The following is a 19,264-nucleotide window of genomic DNA, read 5'->3' as shown; positions in this document are numbered from 1 at the left end:
AAAAAGAATACCGCACATTAAGATCACGACAACGAATAATGATATAATAATATGTTCCTGGAATGAAAGTGAAAAAGGTAATTTTAATTAAGGGATACAAATGGTCGTGAGAAATATATTAAAAACAAACGTAAATAAAGATATAAGTGGGATAGTAATAACCAGGGCTCGGAACTTTATGCGCTAAAAAACCATGAAATATGTGCATACGTATGCACTAAAAAAACCAAAATATGCGGTATAATATGCATTTATTATTTTATAAAAGATGTATTTAAAAACATAATTAATAATTATAGAAATAAAAATTTTTTTTTATTTTATTTGTATTTTTCTTTTGATAATGAAGCTGTTCTACACTGGATCTATTCCCAGAGTCCTAAATTTAAAAAAAATAGAATTTATTAAATACAGCGATTATTAAATCATGTTAGGTATTCATTGTTATATTTACCTGAATTACACTGAATGATAAGATACTTTTTTATGTTTTCAAGTTTAAATGATCGTCTGTTTTGGCTCAGGTTTTTGTAAACAAAAAATGATCTTTCGACATCCACTGACGTAATTGGTGCGTACTTGTAGATAATAAGGTCATTTGTTGACAGATCTTCAAGAAGACTATCCATGGTGAAGATAGATCCACTAAGTATTGACGAGATTTGTTTTAATGTTTTTAATCCGATATTTTTAGACAAAATATTTTCCATTTTTTCATAGACTTTTTTCCCTGGTTCACCTTGAACGGATATTTATTGTGTTTGAACATTGTCCACGATACTCAACGATTCAGCTAAAGGCATGTTTTTTGTCTGCAGTTTCAAAATTGATTCAGAAAGAACTTTAAAATTTGAAGTAATATACACCAAATTATTTTGAACGTGTTCTTTTACCAAATTTTTTTTTAAAACTTTAATACTTAAAGCATCATTGGAGTCCAACATATTTACAGCATCACGAACTTTTTCGTAATATTTACAATAATAAAGTACAGCATTGATCCAGGTACCCCATCAGGTTATAATTGGTTCTGGAGGTAAAGGGATATCCGGTGCGTAATTTTTTAAAATTTGTTGCGTGATGGTGCTTTTTTACATATTTTTTTTACATTATCTACAATTTTATCAACAGTACCAAATTGATTTCGTACTTCCTTCGAAACTCTATGGAGGCCATGAGCAGCACAAGTCACATGTACCATTTCCACACTTTACCATATACGGCGCAGCGTCGGACAAAAATAATAAAACGTTGTCGTGTCTTATCCCATCAGGCCATAAAATGCTTAAAGATTTGTCAAAAAGTTTAGAAACTGTAGAGTGATTGGTCTTTTCTAGTGCTTCAGTATTCAGTAAAAAAATTGGACCAGCAGTATCCTCTTCTAAAGTCCCTATTATTACATTAACTATATACCGACCTTCTGCGTCTGTTGTTTCATCAAGTGACACCTAAATTTTTCGGTCGAAAACACGTTGCATAATTTTTTCCATCATTTCGTTGTAGCAGTCGTCTAAATAGAATTTTCGAAGTACTGATTCTGTGAGGACATCTTTTCCAGAATAAACTTCCAAAAATGTCCGAAACTCTATATTTGATAGTTTATTTAGTGGTATATTAGCCGAGACCATAGCTTTGCATAAATCCAGGTTGAACTTCGATTTTTTAGACGGTAAATCATTGGTTAATAGTTGTTGGCACTTGGTCTCTTGTTGATTTTCTTTACGTTTAACAGAACGCAAATGTTTTTCTGTTTTCAAGTGCTGTATTACGCTGGATCTTTTTTCCGAATCGACTTTCGTTTCGTAATATTTGCAAAATAATACCCTAGTGTCAATACTAAAAACATTTTTACCGAACTCAGACACGAAAGTATTTAAACGACTACTTAAATTTTTTTTTTTTTTTTAGGCATTTTAATTTTTGTTTAACAAATATTAAAATCAGAATATTACATGGCACATAAGCGGTAATCAAGCACGGTAAGCAAACAATACGAACTACGAACACACTAATTTATTAAAGTAACAGACCACCGTTATCGAATATATTTTCGACACACGATCAAACACATACTAACACACACCACAAATATACAACGATTTTATCTAACGAGCGACTTCAATATAAATAAAACCTGGGCGGTCATTACGGTAAGAGTAACGACCAATTCTTATTTCTTAGTAAAAACACTATAAACCATGCGGGCGAGCATGGTTGATAGCATGGCAAATATAGACTAGGAAACCGTGTGCGGCGGCTATTTATTTTTAAATTATTTAATTTACAATATTCAATTGTCAAAAATTGTTTGTTGTTGATTTCTTATAAATTTTTACCATAAAATGCATTTATATATTCAAAATCTTTAAATATGCATAATTATATAAATTTGGTAAAATATGCAAAAATATGCAACATCAACTTTTGTATTTCAACTGTATGGTTCATGAAACGAATTTGTATCGAATCAGATTTGAAATATACAGCTTCCTGAGAAAGATGCAAATGCATTAAGTTCCGATCCCTGGTAATAACTTATAAATTCGTTAATTAGTATGGAAAAATTATCAGAAATATACGGTGGTTCGGGTTATATTGGCTACGAAATTAGCGTATGTTTGTGAGTGAAACGACTGGGGTTTCTAGATTGCACATAGTTGACTGGCTGGGGAATAGAGGAGTGACATTTTTTTCAGTTTCTGCTTTACTGGTGTTGCAATTATTTAAGCATTTATAATAGTTTTTTATCAACTGTAAATCCTTTATATATAGATCAATTTAAATATCTGATCATAATTCTGTGCCGAATAAAAAATTAAAACTGGCATTGGTTTCTTCTAAATAAGTTGGGATTGCAATATAATTAATCCATTTTGAATAGTCTGGTCAATATCCACCAAATTTAAAACTTATATCCCACCCCATTTAAGGACTTACTTTAAGGGGTTGGGAGTTTAACCACTCTTAAAAATATTAAACCTATTTTTGCATTTACGATAGAATTTAGATACTTAAACGTCTTAAATAGTAATTATTAAATGGACAATATTATAATTTATTGATGATTGGATTAATTCACTTATTACTCGTATACTAATCCACCGTGGCACGACCCTCCACTCTAAAAATATGGTTTAGTCATGATCAGACTTGAATCCCGAGTTCGACGCCACTGGGCTGTACAATAATATACAAAAATCAATTTGAACCATTAATTTTTGTTTTGATATCATTAAGGGTATTTGTAAGATATTAAATATATTTTGATGTAGATAGCTGAAGCTGAAGATTAATAGGAAAATTTATTGAATGCAATCCAAAAATATTGTTACTAATGTCTTCAAAAATTAAAGTTTTTTTTTGTCATTCTGATGAGGTGAGATTGATGAATTTAAATGAACACGTTTGGAAGGTACATGTGTGTGAGGCAAAACGAAACAGGTTTCCTGACTAATTAATTAAGTAATGTGAACGAACTCGTGTTTGTAAACATAATAACGAACTACAGATAATAACGGAATAAATACAATGTGTTGCAATATACTAACTGTAAGCAATAGCGTATTCAACTTAGGGCTGTGTGATTATCATAGGCGTACGCAGACTTTGTCCGCAGGGGAACCTCTTAAAAAAGGTGAATCAAAGATTCTTGTACTAAAGACTTATAGTATAATTAAATATTTTAAATTTTATAAATTATTTATTTAATTCAAAATGTAAATATAAAAATAAATACTATTTAAACTTACACAATTTATATCTAAGAAATCCTTATTTACATATTATTATACTATTTACAACTCCATCCTTCTGTCCACGAGAGTAAGGCTTTTGAATATATCAATTACATCTTCAATTTTTATATTATATGCAAGTTCTGATTAGTCTGATTAAAAATATTCGCTATCTTGTATAGTACATTTATTAAAGGAAAAGCCAGAGTCCGCAGGGGGGGCCGCGGCCCACCACCATACGCACGCCTATGATAATTATTTTTAATGAATGATAAATGATCGGTTAATCGAATAATCGAATAATATAACGAAGCATATTCTGTTGTTAAAATGGAATAGTCATACGTATTATACACAATTTTATATATGAATACAATTATATAGTTTTATACTATAATCTAATTTTTAAAGAATTATAATAAAATATAAGTAAATGCATTAAAAATCATTAAGAAAATGCAAAAGTAAAAGTGATTGTTAACTTGTATTCTGTAGTTTTAATTTATAACTAAAATTAATAGTAAATTAATTGTAAAATTGTAGTATAATAGCAACATTGTTATTATTGGTAACAAGTACTTTCAGGTGTGTTAATTTTTTGCTTTGGTTTTGCATCAACTTGTCATTTTTTCCCGCTTATTCTGTATTACTGCATACTATATGCACTATGCAATGTTGATTATTAATTATCTATATATAGGGTCCATAATCCATAACAACTTGATTTCTTTTAACAGTGCAAATTCAAATATAATATGGTTTAATACTAGGGTTTTCATAAGTAATACCATTGATTATGGATATTATCTAGTAGTTGTAGTAGTATACTATCTATAATCAATGGTAATACTTATTTTATTAGTAGTAATTACTAGTAATTACTAGTATATATTTTTACTGTCAAAATCAAACTTTTTCTTCTTTCTTTTAATTATAATTCCAATGTATTTATCTTAATAAATAAAATAGAAAAAAAAAAAAAAAATGTATCTATTTTCACTCATTAAGTAATACTTTAATCATTATACCATTAACTATGAATAATTTCGTTTTTTCCAAAAGACTAAAGAAATATATTTATATAGCTTATCTGATAATTCAGTTATATTAATATTATTTGATATTATATATTCCTATATATTCTAATACAGTAATCACCCGATAATTCGAAATTCAGGAGACTAAGCTAAAAATTCGATTTAAAGAGGTTTTTGATTTACCGAGTGTTCGAATAATCCAAGGAAAAAAATTATATGTATATATTACATTTATTAGTTGATATTTATTTATTATACATATTATGTATTATATTTTACATTTTAAAGAAATCAGTTCTTTTTTTTGTGTTAAATTGTTGGCCACAATAATCTGGTCCATAGCTTTATCTAACTTACTGATAGCATTGGAAATTGTATCGCATTCTTTTTTGTACATTTCAGAATGCTCGAAAAATTTTCGCAAATCTGACATAAAAATGGTAAAATTATACGATTAAAATCTATATTAGGTAAGTAAGGTATGATAAAATTTATAAACTACGATAATATTTAATTGCCGTCCTTATTCATTTCAATGCGAGTACGTCAAATAGATGTATATATGAACATACGTATAACCGCATTAAAGCAAATTTGAATTATAAAGGTTCTGGAAAAAAAAAAATTTGAATTATAGAGTCCTACCAACAGACATTTCGAATTATCTTGTGACTACTGTATTATAAAACACTTGAATGAATATATCGCTTCTTCGGTGGAACAACGACATAAGTGCAAATTTTTGACTTTTAGACATAAGTACGACAACAATACAATAACATTTCATTTTATCGAATGGAACAATGACATAAGTATAACACCTATTATTGACCGCTAGAGAGCAGTTTCGTCATTGTTGAAAATACCGGTTTTTAATCACATGTCCAATGGAACAATTACGTTTTCTGAAGAACAATTACATTTTCACTTACGCCGTTGTTCCACCGGAGAAGCAATATAAGAAAATTTTTAACAAGTTTTCAAAAGTGAAATGGTAGTTTTCTACAAACCATAGAAAAATTGCAAATACATTTACGAATAACACAACTTTAAAATAACTTCTTTGGCTAATTAAAATAGCATTTAAGTAACAAAATAAATACATTTTTAATAGTCAATTTTAAAAATTAAGTTGATGAAATTTTTAATTATGAGTAATAAATGTATGTTATTTAATGTTAAATACTTTTGTGGTAGAATTTGATACAGTTAAAATATTAAATGAAAATAAATAAAAGATACTGAAAAAAAAATCAAAATAATAAAAATATAAATGTAATGCCGAACACTAAGTATATAGATGTTTAATTAGAGAAAGAGTTTTACAATTGACAGCAATAAAAATGTATGATAATGTACTGAGATTATGTGAATAAATTATTGAAACAAGGTAGTATAAAATAAAATAAGAATGATTTAGTTATTAAATAGTAAATTTTACTATACTAATTTATTTCACAGCATTAATTTTGTTGCATGTGATTCAAGAACCTTGACTAGTTCACTAAACTCATTTTTATGTTTAATAAAGATAAATGTTTTTTTAGATAAAATAGCTCATATTAAATTCAGTATTAAACTAATATTTATTATTATATTAAAGTATTGAGAATTAGAACAATATAGATATAAATGGTACAACATATTTTTTATCACAAGTTTAATATAAAAATAATAAACATGCAGTACCAAATTACTCATAAAAATAAAATCACTATTATAAATATTATGAATCAGACTTAAAATTGTAAAATTAATGTCATATTGAAAAATGACACTGTAAAATAGGCAAATCATACATTCTAAAGATTAACATATGTTGGACTAGTAAGAACACCACAGTTATTATCCTTACGAGATATAAGAATGTACCCATCGTTGCCCCAATGAGTTGACCATGAATTTTTCACTAGCCAGTATGGATGGCCATTCAATGAGCCGTATCCTACCAATAACACAGCATGATCCAAATCCAAAGGACCGTTAACTAAAAATAAATAAATATAATTATTATATAAAAAATCAATAATTAATAACATAATTTATTTATTTAGAAATACATACGGCATTCTTTATCATAATAAACCCCAGTTGAATAGAAAGAAAATGATTTCAGAGCTGCAAAAATAGCAATAGAAATAGGACCCTTCTTGAATAAAGCAATTTTCAATGCTTCTTCATCGTTAGAAGTTACATTAACAAAACTGGTGATTTTTGTACGATCACCATTTGTTATGTTAGATATATGACAAAAACCATCCTAAAATAACAAAAATAGTAAATACACAGAATACAATAATTATTTTAATGTTAAGTATTATACAGTTTCAAAATATGGTTAAATATTACAATATTTTATTTTTAGATATTTCAATATTTATATATTCTATACAAAATATCTATCCTTCTTTTTTCAAACTGTATATGTATGATGACTAAAAAATAATCATAATAAAATAAATAAAATAATAAGTTAAAGATAAATTTATATTGTTAATGATTCAACACTACACAAAATCATGAAATCAAAATAATTAAAATCACAAAATTTATAGAACATTATACTATGCATCATTAGGTAATATATTATATGCATAGCTTATAGTAGATATAATTTATTTCTTCTTTAATTTAACTATTTAATCTGAACAATCATTTGTAGGGATATCAAATAATTAAGTTTTAATTTTTATATTAATACCTGAGAAAGATATGGACCATATACATCTTCAGTAGGTAAACCATGCTTTTCGATCCAGGAGTAAGCACGGAAATCTTCTCCACCATCACATCCATTATTACCAAAGCCCCAACTACAGTCAACTAAAGCCTAAAAAAATACAAATAAAAATAATAACTACTTAATATAGACAAAATATGATAAATCATTAAAATTATAAAACAAATATTTAAATTATCGACTACAATAATGATTTGAAAGTTAATCTAGTATCTTAGTGGTTTTTACAATTAATCTTAATAAACAAAACATATAGTTATACTAGCTGTCCCGACACGGCGTTGCCCGCGTATTAGTTGGTTTTTTAGCATTTTCGTAGGCCATGTATTAGTGTTATTTAAAAGTAATAGGTAAAGTATCTAAAAGTTGAAATTAAGTACAAACCAAAATATATATTTTCTGAATTTACATTTTATTCATCTTATATTAAATTATTGTTTGTAATCAGTGACCTACTTACAAAAAATACTATATACATTAAAAACATACAAAAATAAATTAAATTATTAAAACTAAAAATTATCTAAGTACTACTTTGTATACAACATTCCTGGTTAACCTGTCTTTCGCTAACACGAAGAGATTTGATGGTTTTCCTACACGTGAGCAGACAACATATAGCTGTCCATGTGAGAAACATGTGTTTTCCAAATCCAAACCGCAAATAGACATTGTTTGGCCTTGAGATTTATTTATAGTCATCGCAAAAGCTAAACAAATCGGAAATTGGAGCCTTTTAAACGGTATTGAAGATTTCGACGCTATCAGTGGAATACGTGGCAACAGGATGATATCTCCTTTAAATTTTCCTGACAAAATTGTTGCTTCAAGAATATTTTCGGTCATTTTTTTTATGACTAAACGTGTACCGTTACATAATTGAGGTGGGTTTAAATTACGTAGAAGAATAATTGGTGAACCAATTTTCAATTGAAGGTTGTGTGGTGGCATTCCTGGCAAATCCAGAGAATTCAAAAATTCAGTTGGAAAGTTTACGATTTCGTTTTCATCAATAACTGTGTCGATTGATTTAAAAAACATCAAATCACCGGGCAAAATCTGTTGTATATGGAAGTTAATTTCGTTCACATCAACATTTCTTGCTGCCAAAAATAGCACGATTACAGAGCCAATTATGATCTAAATAATAATTCAATATATCCGGAAAGACACACGATTAAATTAATTAAAGATTTTAACTTTTGTTTAAACACACGTGTAACGATATCGTGACGATGTATTGATTGTTGGCCTGGTAATAACAAACTTTTTATTTCTTCCCAATTTGGATTACACGTAAATGTAACAAACAAATCAGGTCGACCGTAATGACGTACATAAGTCATCGCATCTTGTATGTATTCCTGCATGCTCCGTGGACTGCCGATGTAGCTTGAAGGTAAAATACATGCAGTTCCGATGTCATTGGCGTTTAAATTTTCATCGATGTTTCCGGTGATAGAAATACACCATGCAATTATACACATTTATTAAAAAGTTAATTAAAATATTTAAAATATTAAAAAATTTGAAAAAAAACTATCCTATATTTTAAGTTGGACCAAATTACACACGGTGTAAAAAATTTCATCAAAATCGGTCCAGTAGTTTCGGAGATTATCGCGAACATACATCGTGACACGAAATTTTTATATATATAAATTATTTACATTTAAATATTAATTAACTAATTTTTCTAATTAGGTGTATATATATTTTCATATTGCACTTTATATTATAAACAAAATATATAGTTTCATTTAATTATTTACATTTAAATGTTAATAAACTAATTGTTTAAATTACAGACATATATTTTTGATTGCACATTTAAATTATTTGTTATATTATTTGGGTAAACTACTTTTCTTTCAATTTATAAAAACTATATACATTTTTAAAAATCAGAATTTATTGCATATTTATATAAATATTTTTAAAGATCAGAATTATTACATTAAGAAAAAATTTAATTGAACTCTTAGACCCATAGCAAGTTTATTTTCTCTTTAATTTGATAATATTATAAGACAAAACCATATTTAATAATGCACACCTGTTCAGAAAAGCTCTTACGTTCACCATGTTTCATGAAATATGCTCCTTCGACAGCGCCAGTAGTACCAAAACTCCAGCAAGAGCCACAAATTGATTGATCTAATAATAAAAACATGATTATTCTAGAATACATTTCAAAAATAATTTGACGTATAATTTTATTTGAAATACCTTTGACAGGTGTAACAGCTCCACTGATTCTCCAATCTATTTCAGATGGTAAATTTTTAAAATCATTCTTATTGTAAGGAAAAGCATTTCCTCCATTATATTCATCTTTTTGTTTCTTATAACCACACATGGATTTAATTTCTTCATCAGAATGATCAGCTAAATGATTGACAGCAAGAGTATAGCCAAGATTAGCTCGATTTTTAGAATGAATATATCTAATACAATACAATATATTGTTATAAATTAAAAATAGTAAATATAAAACACATAATTATTTAAAAGAATATTAAAATTACCTTAAGTTTTGACGGAAATAGTTTTTACGATTAAAATGTTCTATAGTTCCATTGGTATAAGTTCGGTTATGAAGACGTTGATACTTCTCAAATGCAGAATCAACGTGTCCTCCATAATTATTTATGAACTCCATCATAGGGTTAAAATTATAAATATGATCTACTCCAGGTCCCGGGAAAGATTCGCAATTTAAATCTAAAAACATGATTTTTTAACAATAAATTATTCAAATTCAGATAATTTTTATAATTTTAATGTTTTGCTTAATATACCTTCTACATTGAATATTTCAGGATTTGGCTTAACTGGAGAGAAACTTTTGTAAACAATAACATATTTATCAAAATGTGACCCAAATATTGAATTGAATCCATTCATTTGAAACATTAACGGATAAGCAACATTATCCTAAAATTAACATTTACAATTAGTTAAGAAAAAATGTACTACATTTCTATTAAAAATCTCCTTAAGTCAGATAATATAAAAATATGTTTCAGGACTTGTGAACATAAACATTGAAATATAAAAAACATAAAATAATTTTTGGGTTCAAAAAAATTGTGATTTTTGTATTTTTGTATAAAGTAGATAAAAATGTCTTACTTCTCTGTACAATAACATCTCATATTTGTTGACTGTTTTCCCAACTTTTGAAACAGAAATCCATTTTTCAACCACTAAGCTATTTTCTAAATGTTCACTGACCAACTAAATTCAAAATAAATATTATTATCAATATTTTGAAAACAAAAATGAATTTACTTTAAAATCGGTTAAGTCTGGAAGAGCTGATTGAGGAGAAATATGAAATTTATTAGTTCCATTCACTTCCAAACATTTTAATGAGTTTGTTTCAGTTTCAGTAGTAACAGGAACAATCTTTAAAGATGCACCAAAAGATCCTTTATCAGACAGTTGATAAGTTTTTACCATTCCTAATTCATTCGAAAAAAAAATTATAATAATAATAATAATTAAATATAAATTACTTTTAATCACAAAAATGTATAAGTATTCACCATTATAATAATCAATGCGACTATTTTTAGAATCAGAATCATACCAAGCGTCGAATGGTTCTTTAACTTCAGCATATGGAACATAAATTTCACCTTGGACAGAATAACTTGAGCTCCATTTTGGTGCTAGAGCATTATCTGTAATATTAGAAGAAAATTAATAAATAGTATTTAAAATAAATGATTATAAATCATAATTTATATTCATATAATATTTAAAAAAAAAATGTATGCAAAACTCATACAACTAAAATACTAGTCACTATAAAAGTTGATATTAGTAACCATAAATTAAACTAAATGAAATAAATTATTTAATTGAAAATAACAAGAGAAAAAAAAACTTTAAAGTACTTAAGACTATTTTTAATAAGAATAATAGCTATGTAAATATACTCCATTCAACTTCAGAGTACACCTGTTTGCACATGTATAACCAATTACTTTCCATTGCCTAAGCCCATAATTAATTGAACAACAGTAATCGTTTCTGGTCGATTCTTATTACAGTTATACATCATTTTACTATTTATAAGCTATTGATGTCGTTATCGTCCATTGCCTAGTATGCTCTTATATTAAATAGATTATAGTACAGTGTGGTCTGTCAGACCACTTATTACTTTAAAATATTTGTGATGGCCCAAGCTTAACATATTAGCTTTCATAACTATTGTTTTCATTTTAATACTATCTACATAGAAAGGTAAAATTTACCTCTGTAATCATATAAGCAATACCTTATCACATCAATAAAAACAAAAAACTGCAGTGTTCTGTGAAACCGAACTATACCAATTATGGGTTAAGAAGTCAAGACCTTTAACATTCTATTTAGTTATAAATCTCATTTAATACCATTTTAGGTAAGTTAATAAGGTTTTTGGCCTTGGTTTATTAATGATTTACTTTATTAGGTTATTTTACTGGAATTTTAGCCTTATAGTAAATATGGCTATCTTGTCATATGTGCATTGCGACTGCAGTATGTACTCTATCGTATTTTACCTTTATACAACCATATTTAGATTTTAGATAGTATATTCTTGTATGTGGGATGATGTAAAAGTGGTTTTAATGACAAACAACATTTTTTATAAATATGTGATATATTATAGGAATCATATAAAATACTCTCAATTGTTCATCATCGTCTCGTTTCATAAATAATTATAAATATAAAAAATTTAAATAAATATTAAAATACTTGTGCCATGTCCTTCAGAAATGCATTAAATGTGTCACTTTTATTCATATCTCAAGTGAACTCAAGTATTATCATCCAACGACTAAAATATATACGATCAACAATTATATAATGCAGTAAAAAGATAGTGCTGATATTTATTACTATTAATTCATGATAATAAAGATATAAATTGCATAGTTACATACAACAAGCACCCAGTAGTTGCAGGTAAAGCGCATACGACAAGATAGCTGTAAATATATGTCTGACAATCATTATTTTGCCTATTTGCATTTGTTATTGTTATTAATGGTTCCTATAATATTGAAGTATCATTGATGGTTTGTTAATTCTTCGTATTGTATTCAATAAACACTTATTATATTTTATATGAGCAATATAGAAATAATTTATTCTAGATAAACAATTACAAATGGCAAGTCTTGTACCATAAAAAGTCTACCTAATCTACCTAAGTAATCATTTTTTTCATTGTAAAATTGTATATATTTATATTTTCAAATTACTATAGCCTAATGTATTATATAGTTTTGAGTACTATTTTCAGCCTTTGTTCAACATCAGATTATTATAGAATTTATAAGAAGAAATAGAAAATAAAATAAGTATTAAGTAAAATTATTTGAGAACAAGTGAAATTCTATAAAATATTATAAAATTGATATTATTTGGTTATTATTATGTAATTATTGATCATAATTGATTAAGTAGGTATGTATTGTAAATTTTCATTTTTTTATAATGTATTTGTATATTTTAATTGTTTTAAAAATTATTCTTTTTACTTTATTGTGCATGTGATATTTAAGTCCTAAATGAATGAATGAATTATGTTTTTATTAACTATTGTAATATTCTTTTTTATGTTGCAATTTATTTAAATTAATACTCGCAATGTCATTAACTTTATATACCTATACCTGATGAATTTTTAATTGGAAACCGGCCATACTTTAAAAATATAATAATACTTCAAGCTAAATTTTTATTTATAAACTATTAATTTATTTATTTATATAACAACTATTTAAATTAATAACTGCTAATTAGTAGTTTCTTTTTTTTTAATTATGTATTGTTATGGCAAGAAAATATCATAATATAAAATATATTATCTATATATATATAAAAATCTTGTGCAACAGAGTTTGTGACCATACTCCTCCAAAATGGCTAAACCGATTTCAATGAAATTTTGTATATACATTTGGTAGGTTTGCAAATAGGTTCTTATCTATTTTAATTAAAATCGTAGTTTAATTTAATAATTTTTGACCCGGTTGATAACTGCAAAGTTGAAAATGGAATTATTAAATGATAGTATTAAAAAACTATTAAAAAATAATTAAAAACTATTTAAAAACTATTCATTTTATTTTTGGTATTAAATGACAAGTATTGCATAAACATTAAACAACAAGATCCCGTAACAGGTGCCAAAACAAACAAGAATGTTAGTTCGAAGGATTATTTGCATATTGATGATTAGACGCAATCAGGACAACATTATTCTACGATGTCATGAGCTTTGTCAATAATATATGGTCAACATGTAAAGATAGAGGGCGAACGGTTATGATACATGCAATACAATCAAAAAAAGCTGCTTACATTTTATGTGAAATATATTAGTTTAAGTGAATACAGTTGAACCAATTGTAGTTTTAAGTGAAAAATAAACCAATGTTTAAGTACATCAATGATGAAATGAGTTATTCTGATTTCAGTAATTTTTACATAAAAATTTTAAAATTTTAAATCATGTTTTTTTTATTCTGCATTAAATCATTCTGCTACAATACACAGATGATTTCAGAGTTTCAAATTTATTTTTAAATGTTTCAAGACTTATTGAAGCTCAAGTAGAAAATTGCACGATATATCCTTAAAATAACTTGTGTCATTCGTATAACAACTTTTTACTCGGTCTTTCTAACCTAACCTAATCAAACGTGAATACGATACAGCCGATAGGGAATGAATGCTATGGAAAATTAATAGAAACAAGAAGTTAATAAACAGAACTAGGAACACAGCACATGATCGAACCATAGTCGGTAAGATAACAATCACAGAACCGATGACATTGCTACAAAAAAAAAAAAAAGGTCACACAGATATACTAATGAGACCGATCACAACAATGCGGTACACTAAGTGCCCGATCTTAAGTGGATCGGATTTGTTTCCTACGGACGTTTGAAATACTTTGACCTATTCAAATTCATGAATAATAGTTTCATGTTGTACGGACCAATGCGTCGACTCAAGATCACGTCTAGGTCGGACCTTAACGCGCCGTAATATCGTTCGAAATGGACGTATTGCGTAGCCAACGACTATTAGACCGCACCGACACGAATTGTAAACGATCAGCAAACCAGTACACTCACCGGACGCCGCACTCGTGGTGTTGAGCAGGAGCAGTACCATTAACTGTTTGATGGCGCTCATGATTGCAGGACAAGGTCTTGACGAGAATAAGACGGACAGAGAACAATGGAACGCAGAAAAAAATAAAAAGGAATTCGATCGAACAACCGTTGGTGATAAACAGACGAGCGGAAAACGAACAGCGGTGAACGTCGCAACGTTGCACTGTTCCGTACGAACGCGACGGCCGTAACATCTGCCGCCGCTGCCGCCGCCGATTCGTCCGCTCTGCACGGGCAGGCGGTCAGGTGGTGGTTACGCGGATCAACATTTGACGAACGGGTGCGTGCGTGCGGCGATCTGTTGTGTCGCGCGTCGATAACATTCGCGGAATACCAAGCGCGAGCTATTGTCCCGTGCCCGACCGCGATCGCAACTCCATAAATAACGTAACGTGTACTCCGGTGGATCCGATGTCCTTTTGTCCGCGAACAGTGCCGTGCATATTATTTGCGAGGGGCAAACGTGCATTCTTGATACCGGCCCGACCTTTAAAAAATGTATAATGTCTCCTCCCTCTACGATATGTATATTTAATGAAAAGTCTTGATTTCTGCAAATGTGTAGAACAGGACAAATGGTGGTACCCGACCTAGTTTGCCGCGCCTAATTATAATTTATAGCACGGAAAAAAAATACAGGAACGTTGTGTAACAAATATTGTTTTCAGGGGGTACCTACCACCCCTTCAATATTTGACGCGGAACATTTCCCTTTTTGGACCCATTTTCGCCACGCCAATCTCGCCAAACCGAAATCTGAAATAGGTAGGCACTATTTCGATCGTTTTCCCGCGTTTCATTTCCTTCATTTATGAATTTTTTTTTTTTTACAAATAGTAATCGCCAAGATATAAAATATTACTACCATTATTCACCGGTACAAAATTACTGTAGTCTACTCATTGCACGGTAGATATATGACTATTGATTAGGACGATTGTCATAACGCTGAAAAAATTGTCTGATTTTCACCGGTTCGTTCACCAAATATTATTACATTTCCGAGTAAGTTATTCTATTTGCTAACAAGCATTGCATATTTTAATTGATTACATAATATACAGAGTGTTCCAAAATGATTCATCCTATTTCAAAAAATCATATTTATTGTAAAATTGTATCAATCAGGTTAGAATAAATTTTACATTTTAAAGAGTATTTTAAGTTTTAAGTACAATGCTTATAAATGCTCAATGTACCCCTCTCCCTTACTTACACAACAAACATCTAAACGATATTTAAGTTCCTCATTAACCTTTTTAATCGTATCGACTGTAACCAAGTTGATGGCGTCTGTTATTCGTCAAGATCTCTTAGAAGGGGAGGTACCATATATAAATAATGCTTTTTATGTAACCTCAAAGAAAAAAATCACAGATTGTAAGATCCGGCGAACGGGGCCATGGACAAAATTAATAATAATATAATAAATAGTTTAATGAAAATTTAAAATTTAAAAACAAACATATTAACAGACAGAAAATCGTCTTGGAACTAAAATAATATTACAAAAAAACTTTTTCTTTAATATATTAGAAACAAAAGTCCATCTTGTTTAAAACTCCGTCAACCGTCAAACAACAGCAATGCGTCGAATACACATATTCAAAAAATTGCCTGACTTGATTCACTTAAAACAATCGATACTTAATCGTCGAAAAATATATTTTACTATTAGTTGATTTAGTTGCCTAATTTGAACTCCTTGAACTGGAACAAACCAATAAAATCGTATAACACGATTAAATAACATATAGAACAAAAACTACAAATGTAAATTACATTTATACAGAATTTAACTCTGAGCTTATCACATGAAGTATAATTATATCTCAAATAATTATTAATAATCTAAATATTGAAAAATATTTTTAAAATTTTAAAATCTAGGGAAATTAATTATAATGCAATATTGATTAATAATCTTAAGTTAAATTGAAAATAAGATTATTAATCAATATTGCATTATAATTAATTGATCTTGTTATACTTGAAGGATATCCAGAAAGTCCAGAAAAGTTATTATACTTAACAAAATCAGACAAAATGTAAAATAAATTGTAGACTCCAAAAAAATAATAATTTGTAACATTTTTTTTTAATAATTTGTTGAATATTATTTTCTTATAAAATATTCTTTGCCCTACAAGGCGTTATCACTCATTTATTATTTTAAATTAAATTATTATTATTATTATTATTATTATTATATCAATATTGTACTGTACAAACTATAAACATATATACGAGTACATAAACAATTTTTTTAATAATGTATTGCTTTATTTTGTATATATTATTAGACTTACATTTAGAAAAATATTTTAATTGTATTTCAAATAGTTTTAATTTCAAATAACATTACATTATAGTATTCTGTACTGAAACATTTCATAATTATATTCATAATATATATAATATATTATAAGTTAAATTGAAAATATAATATATTATGAATATAATTATGAAATGTTTCAGTACAGAATACTATAATGTATTGTTATTTGAAATTAAAACTATTTGAAATACAATTAAAATATTTTTCTAAATGTAAGACTAATAATATATACAAAATAAAACAATACATTATTAAAAAAATTGTTTATGTACTCGTATATATGTGAATAGTTTGTGCAGCACAATATTGATATAATAATAACAATAATTTAATTTAAAATAATAAATAAGTGATAACGCCTTGTAGGGCAAAGAATATTTTATAAAAAAGTAATTTTCAACAAATTATTAAAAAAAAAATGTTACAAATTATTATTTTTTTGGAGTCTACAATTTATTTTACATTTTGTCTGATTTTGGTAAGTATAATAACTTTTCTGGACTTTCTAGATATCTTTCAAGTATAACACTCAGTACAATTACAGCAGAAAGGAAACACCATTATTAGGGCAATATATATTTTACGGACTACTCGGAATCTAAAAAATTACTTTGTCTAAAACCTATTCTCAAATTATTTCAACTAATGAAAACCGGTTATAATTTACAAAACGGAAGATATATTGAAGGTTTTCTACTTTGGATAATATTATCAATACGTTAGATCCAGTATGTATATAATGTATAGGAAATGCTATATTATGACGTTATTTATTACTATAAACCAACGAAAATTTTATATCTTCATCATATATGTATAATACTAATATAGCTTTTAGTTTAAGTCATCAAACAAAAATACTCAAACCTTGTTCGTAAAATGTTGTATTTATATAAAATAATTAAATCTTATATAAATAAATTACAATAATGCTTATTTAAAATATGTGTGCAGTTATTGTTTTAACCGTATCTAACATTAATTATTCGCCACATAAATTACAATTTTTATTTATTTCTTAAGTGATTATTAAAAATTACTCTAACATCAATATACAAACATATAGCGCTGGAAAAAAAATAATTCTTTGCGCTATTTATTCAGGCATCTACATTGATACAAATCCATAAAATAAAAAATAATCAAGGATATAATTCATTGTTTTATTTTTAGTCCGCATAGTTGACGTTCAGATTATCAACGTCCTTCAGCACTATTCGAAAGTAAGTTCATTTAAATTATAAATTATTCGTATTTAATCAATGATTCTAATCATCATAAATGCTTGTTTTATAGCATAAATGTAACAATAATTAAAATTGTAGGTAGAAATAAAAACCTATTAAGAATAATTGATTATTGTCTTATATATCTTAGTGTCTTGGTTATGTCTTCGTTAGATATTTATTCGTATCATTTATTATCATAGGCGTAAATAGAGGAGGCTGGGGACTTAGCCTCGTCCAGAAACTAATAATTTTACTACATATTTTGTTATGGCATAAAAGCATCAAGTATAGAACTGAGCTTCAAGCCCCTCCCCCCAAATTTCAAACCCTATTTGCACCTATATATGTTATTATTTATGAGCCATCCTATAGTAGAAAACAAAATAAGAAATCATTGTAATGATAAAATAAAAATTAATTGAATGGAGCTACTGCTTACTTCGAATGTTACAAGATTTAATCCTTAATGAAATATGTTTATGAGTATACAAAATAATATTCAATCAATATGCCAATTAATATTTTATTATTTTATTTTTATATTTAAAAAAAATTAATTTTGTTTTTACAATTAACTATGATTTTCAATGTATTGTGATTTAATTTTATACGATAACAACTATAAATATACTTCGTCATATTTAAGTCCTCAAGATTATTTTTCGTTTAGTTAATATATCTACCATTATCTTAGTTCAACATGATCAAAAGTTAAAACAAAACTGCTGAACCGTATGTTATTAATTTATAGTTTTGAAACCATGTAATGTTTTAACATATGTTAATGGCAAATGTTTGTTTTTTTAATTCGTTCTTCAAACCTGGCAATCTAGCACACCCAAATAATAGACTTTTCCTTATTGGTGTTCACATAATATTTCCCCCCTATGAATTAAAAATATTAGCAAAGATAATATATGTTAAATAATAGTTACAATGAGTAATTATATAAAATAACTATTAACAAATAAAAGTATATTAATGAATACT

At 27.3% G+C, this 19,264-nt stretch overlaps 2 protein-coding genes and 1 pseudogene across 2 annotated transcripts; all 3 read right to left on the bottom strand.

Moving 5' to 3' along the window:
* Nucleotides 1-335: 335 nt before the first annotated feature.
* Nucleotides 336-2,322, bottom strand: LOC112688667 (annotated as a pseudogene).
* A 4,175-nt stretch (nucleotides 2,323-6,497) lies between these two features.
* Nucleotides 6,498-14,943, bottom strand: LOC112688695 (digestive cysteine proteinase 1). Its single transcript, XM_025562020.1, has 11 exons — nucleotides 14,666-14,943; nucleotides 11,063-11,200; nucleotides 10,806-10,978; nucleotides 10,647-10,751; nucleotides 10,313-10,448; nucleotides 10,040-10,235; nucleotides 9,741-9,958; nucleotides 9,568-9,668; nucleotides 7,473-7,601; nucleotides 6,836-7,031; nucleotides 6,498-6,758 (listed from the first exon to the last, which is right to left on the bottom strand). Exons 1-11 carry the CDS (start codon nucleotides 14,724-14,726, stop codon nucleotides 6,574-6,576), a joined length of 1,638 nt encoding a protein of 545 aa, XP_025417805.1. The 5' UTR covers nucleotides 14,727-14,943; the 3' UTR covers nucleotides 6,498-6,573.
* LOC112688696 (ATP-dependent DNA helicase pif1-like) lies at nucleotides 7,967-9,013 on the bottom strand. Its single transcript, XM_025562021.1, has 2 exons — nucleotides 8,728-9,013; nucleotides 7,967-8,651 (listed from the first exon to the last, which is right to left on the bottom strand). Exon 2 carries the CDS (start codon nucleotides 8,550-8,552, stop codon nucleotides 8,031-8,033), a length of 522 nt encoding a protein of 173 aa, XP_025417806.1. The 5' UTR covers nucleotides 8,553-8,651; nucleotides 8,728-9,013; the 3' UTR covers nucleotides 7,967-8,030.
* Nucleotides 14,944-19,264: the final 4,321 nt, after the last annotated feature.

Source organism: Sipha flava, unplaced genomic scaffold, assembly GCF_003268045.1.
Source record: "Sipha flava isolate LNK unplaced genomic scaffold, YSA_version1 3_pilon_pilon, whole genome shotgun sequence".
Classification (NCBI taxonomy): Eukaryota; Metazoa; Arthropoda; class Insecta; order Hemiptera; family Aphididae; genus Sipha; species Sipha flava.
The sequence above is the reverse complement of the archived record's forward strand: the minus strand, read 5'-3'. Positions and strand labels throughout refer to the sequence as shown.

What these genes read in the sequence shown, in the direction of transcription:
- LOC112688696 (XM_025562021.1), bottom strand. Translation starts at nt 8,552, where the DNA reads ATGTTTTTTAAATCAATCGACACAGTTATTGATGAAAACGAAATCGTA.
- LOC112688695 (XM_025562020.1), bottom strand. Translation starts at nt 14,726, where the DNA reads ATGAGCGCCATCAAACAGTTAATGGTACTGCTCCTGCTCAACACCACG. An exon ending in TCGCATTGATTATTATAATG is followed by an intron (nt 10,979 to 11,062) that starts GTGAATACTTAT and finishes CGAATGAATTAG; the next exon opens with GAATGGTAAAAACTTATCAA. An exon ending in TATTTCCGTCAAAACTTAAG is followed by an intron (nt 9,959 to 10,039) that starts GTAATTTTAATA and finishes GTATTGTATTAG; the next exon opens with ATATATTCATTCTAAAAATC.